Source organism: Rattus rattus, chromosome X (assembly GCF_011064425.1).
Source record: "Rattus rattus isolate New Zealand chromosome X, Rrattus_CSIRO_v1, whole genome shotgun sequence".
NCBI lineage: Eukaryota > Metazoa > Chordata > Mammalia > Rodentia > Muridae > Rattus > Rattus rattus.
Genome location: NC_046172.1, coordinates 67,115,054 through 67,128,517, shown reverse-complemented (window position 1 = coordinate 67,128,517; position 13,464 = coordinate 67,115,054). Strand labels below are relative to the sequence as shown.

At 37.5% G+C, this 13,464-nt stretch overlaps 1 protein-coding gene and 1 long non-coding RNA gene across 2 annotated transcripts in view; both read left to right on the top strand.

Moving 5' to 3' along the window:
• Positions 1-3,553, top strand: part of Zdhhc15 (zinc finger DHHC-type palmitoyltransferase 15) — a 95,332-nt gene extending 91,779 nt beyond the window's left edge. Inside the window, exon 11 of the mRNA XM_032889412.1 lies at positions 3,462-3,553. Coding sequence (XP_032745303.1) covers positions 3,462-3,553 — 92 coding nt within the window. The remainder of the gene's footprint in view (positions 1-3,461) is intronic.
• A 7,582-nt stretch (positions 3,554-11,135) lies between these two features.
• Positions 11,136-12,762, top strand: LOC116888556. The gene is made up of 2 exons (XR_004386321.1): positions 11,136-12,286; positions 12,506-12,762. It is a non-coding gene; the product is annotated as an uncharacterized LOC116888556 (long non-coding RNA).
• The last annotated feature ends 702 nt before the right edge of the window (positions 12,763-13,464 follow it).

Genomic DNA, 13,464 nt, shown 5'->3' with positions numbered 1-13,464 from the left:
CTGAGATAATCCGCTTCTAAAGAGAACAGGTTTATTGAAAGCTCTACTCCATGATCAGTTGGTCCTATTGTTTAGACCGCTTTTACAAGGACATCAATAATGATGATGGTCATTGAGAAAATCACTCCCTTCATAGCCTTGAAACAAAATAAAGAGTATGGGACTGGAACTCACATACTCTCTCAAAGCTATGCCCTAACAGTAAGCTAAAATTTCCTAATAGGCCTCAGGTCTATACGATTCTGACACCTCCAGATAGTGCCACCCTATGGACTAAGCCTTTTAGCATGTGAGCCTTTAGGAGACATTAAAGATTTGAACTATTCGAACTAGCACAAGAGAACAAATCACTGATTTACTTTTACTGTGAAATGTGAAGTATACAACAGGATGTTTTTACATACAAACATGCAGTGAAGTGGTGATTATAACATACATTGCCTCAAAACACTGTTGCTCCGCATACCTTAGTAGTCCCCAGGCTACCCTTTCAAAATCCAGATTTCTCTATAATGGCCCATCTGTATACTTTGGCCTATAACTCTTTATTCCATCTCACCTTCTGCTGCCTCTTCTATTCTTTTAGCCTGCATTTGACTCCTTTTCAAAATGTCTCTGTATCCGAGTGATCATGCAGTGTTTTTTTTTTATATGTCTGCCTTAATGTCATTCACTTTAGTTCATTGTGTTGTAAACAGAAGTCACTCTGTCTTAAAGATGAATAATAATCTGGTGTGTGTATGTGTGTGTATGTCTGTGTGTGTGTGTGTTGTGTGAGAGAGACAGACAAAGAGGGGGTGGGATTTCTTTATTTATATGTCTATCCACAGACACGTTGGTCAGTCTTATTCTTGGCCATTGTGAATAATGCTGCAAAAGCATGGCAGTGAATATGTCCCAGAAGAATGATACCTGGGTCAGATGGTTACCGGTAGTTCCATGTTGAATTTTCAGTTATGGTAGTTTGCATTCCCAGTAACAATGTCCAAAGGTGAATACATTCTTACCAATAGTTTTTACTTTTGACATTTTTGTGGGTCTGGAGATGAAATCTAGGGCCATGAGCATGCTAAGGAAGCATTCTACCACTGAGGTGTCCACAGCCTTCCTAACATGTGAGGTGGCATCTCATGGTGCTTTTGGTTTTCATGTCCTTGACCATTAAAGGTTTTACCATTTCTTCACAGATTCGGTAGCCATTGCCATGTTATCTTTGGAAAAATACTTATTTGTATAGTTTAATCATTTTAAATTCAGTTCTTTGTTGGATTTTGCCACTAGTCTGAATTCCTTAATACGATTTACTTATTGAATACTTGTCAGACACATATTCTCTCCTGTTCTTCAGGTTGCTTTTTCATTTTGTTGTTACTCTTCTTTGAAAGGGCTTTTTAGTTTGCTAAACTCCCATTTATGTATTTATTTATTTATTGTTTGTTTGTTTGCTTGTTTGTTTCTGGTATTATATTAAAAACAATTTTAAAGACATTTCTGCACTAGTTTTGTGGTAGTTTATAATTCAAGACAAATTGATGACACCCTTGTTTAAAATCATTGATAGTACATGCTTAGATTTCTTTCCGGGCTCTTTCTTTTGTTCCATTGTTCTATGTGTCTGCATTTATGCTAATTCTATTCTGTCTCTTATTATCATAGGTTTGTTATACAATTTAAGGTGCACTTGTATGGTGCTGTCAACTTTGTTTATCTTTGTCAGGATGCTTTGGGCTATTTACCATCTTTTTTGGTTCTTTATAATTTTTTATTTTTTAAAAAAATTTCTACTGAAATTTTGATCCTGATTGTGTTGGATATGTAAGTTAATTTTAGTCACACAGACATGTTGACCATGTTGATTCTTGCAATCTGTAGACACAAGATGTATTTCCATTTATTTGTGTCCTCTTCAATTTCTTATGTCATTGTTCTATACATTTTAGAATATGTGTCTTTTATTTCCTCAGTTAAGTTTATTCTATCTCTATGTTGAGCTCTGACACTTTAGAGAATGAGGAGATACTGGCAAAATTAAACTGTCGTCTTTCCCTTGGGTTGATTCTTCCACTGTATGGCTACACCTTTTTTAATTGGACTCATGAGTTCTTTCCAAGCTATTTTAATGCATGGATGGATTCCAAACTTTTGATCTTTGTGGTAGAAAAGAAAACCAAGATCTTTTCCTCTACCATCTGGCTAATATCACCTGGAAATAACTCTTGTTTCAGCATCTGTGATTGGCTAAAGCTATTAGCTGTGCTAGAGATGTTCTTAGAAATATTTTGAGAGAAATCAGAATTCAACCTACCTCTTAGGAAAATTTACTCTGAAGATCTTACAAAAAGGTTTTTTTTTACCCTGATGCAAATAAGCAACTTCAAGTGACCCATGATGCCCAGGATGGGGTGCTCTCACAGAGAAACCTAAACTCAACTGTATAGTGTATATCATGATTGGTCAGCCAATCTTCCTTAACCTCCACCTCTAAGGTTTCTATCATAGGTATGTGTATTTGCCAGGGTCATAGGAAGCAAATCACCTAAGTTTTGAGTAGCCTGAATCTGTGACATTTCTTCAGGTCCTAGACATAAGCTTCAAGTTGTCCTAGGGTTTATAGGACTTCCAGGTTCCTGATTTTTATGCTAATGCTCAAAGAGTAATAATTGGCCTTTCAATTGAGTCCTTTACCTAGATCCTCAAATTTAAGTCTTCAAAAGCAAATTTCAAAGAATTCAGTTGGTGGTTATTCATTCAGTCCTGAACTCAGTATTGATTTTGATGTTATTATTTGCTATTTGTAATTATGTGGTTTGTATCCATTAAGCTTAGTTCCTTTATTTCCTAGGAAATAAGGTAACTTCAGTTCAAAAAGGACTTCTCATACAGCTCTTCCATTGTAGAGTTCGAGAATACAGTAGAGACCCTGGGTCAAGGGACATGGTAATTCTATATGGCTTCTTCTGAACACTCTAATCAGTGTTATAACTGTGATAAGAAAAACATTTCCAAAGAATTCAGCAGTAAAAGAGCCAACTTTTCCTTAAATACCCAAAACTGCTTTTAACTCCAACTAACAATGCTAGAAATGAAACTCTAATTTCATTTGATAACTTTTAATTGTGTTATGTCCTCAGGGATATTTTTATCAAGTAAAAAAGTCTATAATATGAAACAAAAATTTGCTTGAATTTTCATATATAATTTTCTGGTGTTAATGATAATACTTGGATGAATCAATTTTCTGCCTTCCAGTTGTTGAAGTTATCCAGAAAAATTATTGATTTTTGTCCCCAGTATATGAAATGTTTTACATATAGGCTCTCTGGAACAAGTCAACAAAGTCCCAAATGGCCTTGAATCTATCTAATTTGTTACTCCTTTACTTGCACACACTTTCTTGATGTGATATCCATCAGTATTGCCCAAGGTTGAGCATGTTTCTGATTTGTTTTTAATTTTTTCAGTTTCTACTGCTATAAAAAGTCACCTGTTGGAAAGAATAACAGAAGAAAATAAACTAGCATGTATTGAGAGTGTCCTGAAGTTGGCACAGTAGATTCATAATGTCATTACATACTAGAGTCTTTGAACTCAAGGGTCTTGCAATGTTTGACTGAGGTAAAATTTATTCATGAAAATTTTCCAAACAAAGCACAGTGCAGAGTATTCTTGACAAAATTAATAGAAGGTTAGATTGGATCAGCAGGTAAATTGGCATCTAATTGGATAAGCCCTTAGACTAAAGACCAAAATCTTTATTCCATTAGTGGTCAGGAACTACTGAAAGTTTTTGATCAGGGGAGTTATGTGAGGAAACTGTTTTCTTCAGAAAACGATGAAATGATACTCCTAAGAAACTATACTGTCATCATGTAGCAAAGATTGCTCTAAACCCTGGACCTTCCTAAGAGGACCGGTGAGAGCCCTTCTCTTCATCAGAACTCAAACGCTCCAAGCACATCCTGTATACAAGAGCTCTAGTTTGGAGACAAGAGGCCTTTCAATCAAGAGCTGTGTTCCTTGGAAGATGCCTCTCTGGTGAAATTCTGTTCAATCGTCTTCCAAGCAGAGACAGCCATTGACTCTCGCTTGAGGAAAACATTACTTCATCACTAACAGAACCTATATGGTCATGCCTGTAGATCTTTAAACATCAACATAGGAGATGAGATTTAAAGTTGAAATCATTTTAAAAAAGAAAAATAGCCTAAGATTAACACTTTGGAAACTAGTCTTTATAGAGTCATATCCTTATTATATAGACATTTGGGATGTTTAGATAAGTAGATATTTTCCAACAGACTATTTTTCTTTTCTTACTTTACATGCAAGAAGCATTGTGATTCTAGGGTAGGATGTCTGTATAGTTGACCAGAAATACTACCAAAAAAAAGGAAAATGAAGGAGAAACTAATATTCCTTCCATTTATTTAGAAGATAAGACACTTTTCAAAAGCTTCTTAAAATTACAGGTATTACAATACAATGTTTTTTTCTCAGCATGGTGAGGAATGCTTATAATGCCAGTACTCTGAAAGCTGAGACAGGAAGATTGTAAGTTTGGGACTATTCAGGACTACATGATAAAACCCTGTCTCAAATACACACACACTCTCTCCCTCCTTCCTTCCCTCTTTCTCTCTCTCTCTCTCTCTCTCTCTCTCTCTCTCTCTCTCTCACACACACACACACACACACACACACACACATGATTAATGAGCCATATGTTATTGACTAAATGAGCAGAGCAATAAAATTTGTGTTATAAAAATTAAAGATAAGGGTGATTTCCTATGGTTTACCTGATCAGATAAGGCTTCGTGATGTAAATAGAATTCAAACTGTCTAACAGGGGCAAAAAGAAAACAGCTCAATTCCAGTAAAGAGTTTTGGCAATGGAATACTAGATGAGAACTTGCCTGTCACATGCCAGGTGATTTATAGACTGTCATATTTAATAATCATAATTAATTCTGTGATTTGTAAATATTCATTAACCCTATTTTATAGAAGAAAGTGAAAGTGAAGTTCAGATAAACTCAGTGTCACACAGCAGAACAATGGACCATGGCTCCAAACCCAAACTCTTTTTTTATGGATTTTCTCCTTTATGTATGTATGTATGTATGTATGTATGTATGTATGTATGTATGTATGTATTTATTTATTTATTTATTTTTACACTCCAGATTTTATTCCCCTCCAGGTTCACCCCTCCGACTGTTCCACAGTCCTCCCCGAATCCCCTCAACTCCCCCCACCGTCTCCACAAGGATGTCCCCACCCCACCCCACCAGACCTCTAAACTTCCTGGGGCCTCCAGTCTCTTGAGGGTTAGGCCCAAAGTCTAATTACTGTACCACTCAGTACCTCTCCTTTTCTCCAACTCCTTTGCAGTTTATATATTTTAGGGCACCAATTAAAAGAAAATACTTTTCCATTCCTGTGTCTCATTTGCCAGAAATAAAAAGAAGAAACATGAGTAAAGTTCTGGCCTGGGAAACAATTCCCTGGTTAGAATGTGACTTGTGGAAAAGCCCCTCTAGCTGCACCTCAGTCTCAGGCTAGCTATCTTCAGCTCTGCACCCAGCCGATCTTGAGGAGTCAAAGGTTAAACTGAATAACCCAACCTGATGCTTTTTGCCAAATAGATTGTCTCTCTTTTTGAAAGAATGCTATTATGTACTAAAGGCTGTGGTAAACTTACAATATTAAGAGAGCGTTCCCTCAATATTGACGTAATTAAAGATAAATTTTAGAAAGATCATTGAAGCGCTGGTATACAGAATGAATTAAAATTTTGGAATAAGAAATGGGAAGAGTAACAGAAAGCTGGATATATGTCATAATAGCTTCGTGGCAGGCAATAACTATAAAAATGGAGAAAAGGGATCAAGGCTAAAACCTTTTCTATAGCTAGGAATAGTTCACTAATTAGAGCAGTAGTTCTCAACCATCCTATTGCTGTGATCCTTTAATACAGTTCCACATGTTGTGGTGACCCCCAACCATAAAATGTATTTTCATTGCTACTTCACAACTGTAATTTTGCCACTGTTATGAATTGCAATGTAAATGTCTGGTATTCAGGATATCCAATATACGATACCAAGGGTCAGGACCCACAGGTAGAAAACCCCTGAACTACTGAGATATGAGAGTCATTCGTGTTAGATATGGCAGTTCAACAAATGTACACTAGAGAAAGAATAAAACTAAACCAAGGAACTAAAGTGCATTGAAGTGCATCTGTGTGGACATGGAAATTGTGAAAGAGAAAGTAGACAGCCAAGATTAGAATATCAAAAAACAAAGTGCAGGGGGCACTACCCAACAATACTGAGTGCCTACCTCTATTTTACAGATGAGAAGCTTGAGGCTAGAGGGAAAGGGTGAAGTGACATGAAGTGAGAATGTGTCTTAAAACAATCATGACTCAAGTTCTTGGAATCTCCACATTGCACTCTTTTCCTTACTCTAGTTTCTGAGAACCAGTGGCTAAACACTCTGTCTCTCTCTCTGTCTCTCTAGTCTCTCTCTGTCTCTCTCTCTCTCTCTCTCTCTCTCTCTCACACACACACACACACAAACACACACACTCTCTCACACACACACACTCTCTCTCTCATACACTCTCACTCACACACACTCATACACACACTCTCTCTCTCACACACACACACACACACACACACTCTCTCACACTCTCTCTCACACACACTCTCTCTCACACACACTCTCACACTCTCTCTCTCTCTCTCTCACACACACACACACACACACACACACAGTTGCTTGCTTCATCGATTATCAAGAATTCATGTGCTAACTTAGATTTTAAAAGAAAGGGGGAGATAGATGTTAGATAGCATAAGAGATCCAGAGCCGAGCCAGCATACAGTAAGACTGGAGTGACATGCTTTTGACAGGATAACAGGGAAACCACTACTGCACAAGCAGCAAGAGCAACACCATGGAGAAAGTGACGTGATACAGACTGTAGGAGGTATCAGATTGACCCTGAAAACCTGTTCTTTGTCTTCTATTACGAAGAACACAGTTCTTTGATGTTTCCTCCGTTTTTCAATTCATTCCTCACCTATGCAGTCTTAACTTAATCTCACCCTGGGAAGGAATCCATGAAGGAAATTGAAAATCAGGTTTTTCATCTGAAGCACCAGTGCTCACAAGAGCATAGTTTTAATTTAAATCATTGTTTGGTGGGGGTGTGGGGCCAAATCAGAAAAAGTAAAAGAAGTCCACTTAGCAAAATCCTAAAGATCAACTTCTCAAAGATTTTAGTGCCAAACACACCTAAAAATGTATCAAGACAGCCAGCTGCCAGCTAGTAATGAACATTGAAAGAGTCTGTTAGCATTACTTCTCTGGAGCAAGAAGGCCAGGACGTTTATTGTACTGAAAAATTGCCATTGCTGCTCTTGATTGCTGTCTCGGAATGTTCGTGACTTGTGTTTGAGCACTTGCTACCTATTTTTCCCCTCATTTTACAAATGAGCTCTCCTCTAGCCCTCACTGAAGGTTGGGCTGCTCTATCTGATTGCAGTTCTGACTTAACGCACTACTCTGAGGCATGGCTAGGCATGGCAGTACTCACCGTTAAATCAGGACACACATGGGGACTTGATTCAGGAGACTTGCAAACTCACAGCAAAGGCTTTCATGGAGGGGGAGACACAGAGACAGACAGACAGACAGAGAAAAAGACAGACAGACAGAGACAGAGACAGAGGCACAGAGAGAGACAGAGAGAGATTGAGAGATTAATGGAGAGAGGTAGGAGAAACTGGGATTCTAGAGAAGATAGAATCTTGCTGAAATCAGACCTGAAGCCCTAATTATTCAGTAGCATGATTTGCCAGCCTGCCATGGCAAAGGCAGGCCACCCTGGCACCCTGGCAAGTTAGTCTCAGACTTCAAAGTCCTCACACTTTTGGGAGCACTTTGAATGGTACATTGATTTCATAAAACCAAATTTACTAGATGTAGGGGATGATCACTGTATGGACATTTGTATCTCAAATGCCAACTCATTATTATGCTGGGAGTGAGAAAAAGTGCTTATCTGTTTTGGACAACCAAGGTAATCAGAATGTTATTTTCCACTTCCAAAAAGCTAGAGGTCAGAAACATAACATTTGTACCATAAATGATGTTTCTTATTAATCCTAAAACCTCTTATTTTCTAGACACCTCATTCCTTTTCAGAAACACACCAACACCTAAAATACTATAATAGCTGTCTTAATTATGTCCACTGGAATAACAACGAGATAGGGTAATTTTGTGGATAACAAGACCCAAAGCATTCCATTAAAGACAGATGGTGTTGGGCTGTTACCACAGCTGTTTAAGTCAAATACCAGCCAGTATTATGGATCACATTATGCTGATAAATAAAATAATCCTAGTTTGTAATACAGCAGGCCTATTGCTCTTGGCACATAAATGCCTCTGTGTATCAAGGTTTCCTGTAGAGCACAAGTCTTTGGAGTTCTATGGATAGTGACCACCTCCAGGAGTTGAACAGAAAGTCAAAATGTTACTGACCAAATATCCACCCATATAAGACAGACAGAGGGACATTTGATTACCGTTATGGTCCATTTTCTGTTAAAATGAAAAGCTATCAGAGGTTATGTACTTTATGAAGTAGTTTGTATGCCTTACAATTGTGATGGCTGGAAGATTGAAATGACATAGTGACACTATCTCAGCACAGACACACAAAGAGACACACACAGATACAGACACACACACACACTCAGAGAGTGAGACATACACAGATGCACACACATATACACAGAGAGACACACAGATACACACACACACATACACACACACACACACACATACACACCTCTATTACAGCTTGGTGCATCATGAGAAAGAGAAATGACTGCAGAAAAGGCTACAAGAATTCTTCTCAAATAAGTACTACAGTGTTGCCTTCTGAGGCTAGAACTCCCATTGACTGAAGTACGTTCTACTAGACCCCATTTCTGAAAGTTTCTTCCACAACATGCTACCACACAGGAGACCAACATCACAAACCTCCGAGGGACACACTGAGTGCATAGCACTCACCTGTACTTTTCAATCTTATAGATTATCCAGAAGGCTTGTCGTCACTTGCTGTGGAGTCAGAAACGTAGCAGGCTTCGCATTTTCTGTGTCTCCAACAGGTGAGTGTTAAAGAGGCACATTCAATGCCTCCTGGACTAAGAAGCAGTCTTGAGAGCCGAACTAGAAAAGGAGAATGTTCTCATTGTGGTGAGCAAAGTGTTAAATTCTTCACTCTCATTGCACACAGAAGGAGAAGCTCTATGCATAATTTCCCTGTGCAATGTACTGAGAAAGATGCCTTTATTCCTGACAAACTCACATGTACTTCACTTGTGCTAAAAGACCCCAGGGGATCCAAAAACAGCCAAATATCTCGTGCAGGTTATTTACTTTCATACTGTGAATTATAAACCTTGTCACAGTGCATTCCAGGTCCCTGAAATGATACAGATTACAAAGAAGTTCTTTTTGCCTGACTCCATTATGTCTGCCAATAATCTGTTGTTACCTACTAACGGCAAAGAGCAGCCTCCCTATACCCCAACACTCCTAACATGCTACTAATTTGTTATCAGTGGCAGGCAGCTTTTTGCACAGGATTCTCCTTGACCTGTTGGAAAGCCTTCTCTTTGCAACACTTACAAGTAAATAAGACCAGTGTGATTCCATATTAGAAGGAGAATTTTAGTTATAGAAATATCATGGCATTCAAAGCTCTGAACTACTAACACATCACTTCTTTCCCCATGAAAATGCTAACAGTTACTCAGAAGCCTCTCAATCTGTGGGTTCTCCTGTCTTCAGTCATTTCCCTCTGCTTTGGACTGATACAAGTACCATACAAGACTTTGTATATGTGAGCTAGTTTGCTAAGTACTTCCGTCAGCTCTGCAAGGTGACTGTTATACTTCATATTTTCTTATGAGAAAACTAAAATACAGCAAAACCATTTAACTAAGGTTATACAGCTGTCAAACATCGAACCTAAGATTGCAACCCAGGGCTGTATGACTTCTGGTCATACATGTCCCTTATGATGCTGCATTTAAAGGCCTGATGGGCTCTTGGCTATGCAGTTTCACTTATAACAAAAGGTTAGAGTGCAGAACAGTTAAGTCTGTTTTCTTACTTAAGCTTTGATGAAATGTTTGAAATTATGATAAGAGAGCTTATAACATGTATATTTCCATTATCTAGGATGCTTTGTCTCTATTTTACACATATATAACATAGTCTGAAATGCTAGTGATTTTTTTTTTATAAAAACGTGTCAATAGAGGGTAACATGTAAGCATACTTAGTGTAGAAATTCTTGGGACTTTCAATATGCTAACAAGTTTGTGACTCACTAGGCAGCAGTTGTAGTCACCCTCTGAATTTATTTGACTATCATATCACTTCTTGTCATCTCCTATTCAAGTCATGGAACCTTGCCCTTGTAGCAGTAGATGTTAGAATTTTTAATAGGCTAGGGGATATTGTGAACCCCCCCAAGTGGAGTAAGATATTTCTCAAACTTATATGACCATGCAATTCTCCGTTCTAACCTTTCATAAATATTTCAAATGGATATTCATCCATGAAATACATTTTTTCTACTTCCCAGGGAAGCATTATTGCCATTAAGGACACCTTTTCTAGGGAACACTACCCAAATTAGTTAGGCAATTTGTTTTACAGGAACAACAAAGTCATGTTCTCAGTATAATTAAAGATAGTTTGAGGGAACAATGAGAGAAATATTTGAAAACTTGTCAAGAAGCTGGGTATAGCGGTGTACATCTTTAATCCAAGCACTCAGAAGGCTGAGGCAGGCGTATCTCTGAGTTTTATCTCTGGTATACATAGTAAATTCCAGGGCACATAGAGCTGTGAAGACTTTAAGGTATATTTAGAGAGTGACTACAGTGATATTTGCAAAATATACAAACTGATCTCAACCTAAATATCTATTCATAGAATAGTTGAATAATATATATACAAAATTATAGATTTATATATATTTTTCTTTATTTTAGTTTGAAGAGGTTTTTTTTATTAAAGAAAAAATAAGGACAAAATGAATACCCCATATTCGTACCTTAGAATTAACAAACACTAGGGATGGAGAGGGGGGTTCAGTAATTAAGAGCAGTGGCTTCCTATCCAGAGGACCCAAATTTGGTTCCCAGGAATCATATCGTGGCTAATAAGCAACTCTTACTCCATTTCCAGGAGATCTAGCCTCTATTTGCACTGTATGCACACAGGGCACAGACATACCTGCAGGAAAAACACATACTCATGTGCCTAAAATAAAAGTAAAATCTCGAAAACAACTTAAAAACATGAACTTTTTATTTTGTTGCAATTTTTATAAATAAATTATTTTCATAATCTTTACACAAAGACTCACTGATTCCACATAATTCATTCAAACCAAAACCATTTGCAAAATATGCAGCATACAAAATTAACATCTTTAATTGAATTCTTTCTTGTAAACCATTAAGCAAAGAAAACCACAACAGTTAAAGATGAGCAAAAGATAATAAATAAGAATATCATTTTGCTGTAAAATCAAGTGTAAGTTAATATAATGTAATTATCAGGTTTTGTCTACTAAATCAGCTAGGCTTTACTAATTATATAGCATCTAATGTTGGCAAAGACAGTGAGACAAATATTCATACTCATTGCGGGTATGTTAAAATTCATAAACCATCCATTTGTGTGAAGACAAGTTAGTGACACATATAAAAGCCTTGACATGTTCATAATACTTTATCTGATAACTAACTGCATCTTAAGGGTGTGTTTCAGTGAATTAGCCAGAGTTCTCTACAGTTATTTATCAATTTATTATAAAGTCAGAATTTTTAAAATAGAACTAAGTATTTAGAAATTGACTGATGAAACAAGACTGCTCTTCCATTATAATAAAATATTCAGTTAATAAGATTATATGAAAATGCTATATGAAGTTATATGTCTGTGGTGTGTGTATGTGTATGTATGTGCGAATCTAACTTTAAGGTTTTATCCATCTTTTCATTATGAGGAATTAGGGTATGAATGCGGTCCTTGAAAAGAAATCAATAGGAACCATGTCCATAGAACAAAATCCAGAAGCAAACTTACTAATACTGATATATTTTCTTTTTTAAATGTTTAATTACCACTTGTTTGTTTGGGGGTGGGGCTCATGCATGCCACAAGCAAAGAGGTGAGTGTCAGAGGAGTTGGTTTTCTCTATTCACCATGTGGGTTCTGGGGGTTGAACTCACATCATTGGACTCAGTAGCAAGTGCCTTACCCTCTGAGCCCTCTTTTTCTTTTTTTCAACATATTTTCATAAAATGATTTTAATGGTTACAAATTATTATCAACTAAGTGTCACTTTTGTTGTTCAACTCACCTGTAAAATTCTGCTTTTTATCCTCAGGAACTGTCATCTCCCACGAGGCTTACAGACTTCAATATTGAGAGCCACTCTAATCCTCAAACTAAGGCACCGCTTTGGATTGATAGCTGCACAGTCTGAGGGTTCCGTCGCACACCTGTTGTGCAGATCTTTCCGGACTTTGCAAATTCACTTTGCTGAATGAACTCAGATTGGAAACAGTTGCTGCAAGCCAGTTTTTCTTTTTTATCCTCCCCCAACCCGTGAAAGCCTAAGTGTAAAATATATATATAACTTTATATTCATCTAGTCTGGTACAAAGGGAATTCAGAAGCTTGCCTTGGAGTCTAATTCCCCCATGAAAGACTATTAATCACATCTCACTGCAGGCTCTCTCTGGTATTGAGGGGAGTCAGCATGTATTTACAGCTTATGGTCAGGGGCATATATAAACATGTGTATGTGCAATATACCGATACAGAATTCTGCCAAAAATTAAGGTTTAAAAAACCCGGGCTTGTATTTAATCATGCTGTTCACCTAAATGGCAAGTTAAATATTTGATGGGCTCTAAACAAACCTATATCATGTATCTGAAATTTAAGGAGATCGAATAGAGTGTGACCAAGGTCCTGTTGAGAATTGAACAAGACAAAGCCTGTCCTGTCACAGAGGTTTCTGAAAGCAGCACAAGTGATGCAGAGGAACAGATCAGACCTCCACTTTAGGAGCATAACAGTTAGCATTTGAAGACCAGGCATGAGAGCGCATGCATGCCCATCATCCCAGCTCTTGGGAGGCAGAGGAGGGGGCTGCGGCAAGACCAGCCTGCTTGTTCTCTGTGTGAGTTCCAGGCCTGCTTGGGTTACATAAGGAAACCCTGTCTTGGAAAAACAAGAACAAAAAGGAATTCCTTTCTTAAAAACTTTTAATGCCAGGCTGTGGTCAAAATCTCTATTCATTTCTCTGTTATATAACTTGGTTTTAGCCTTTGTAAATTA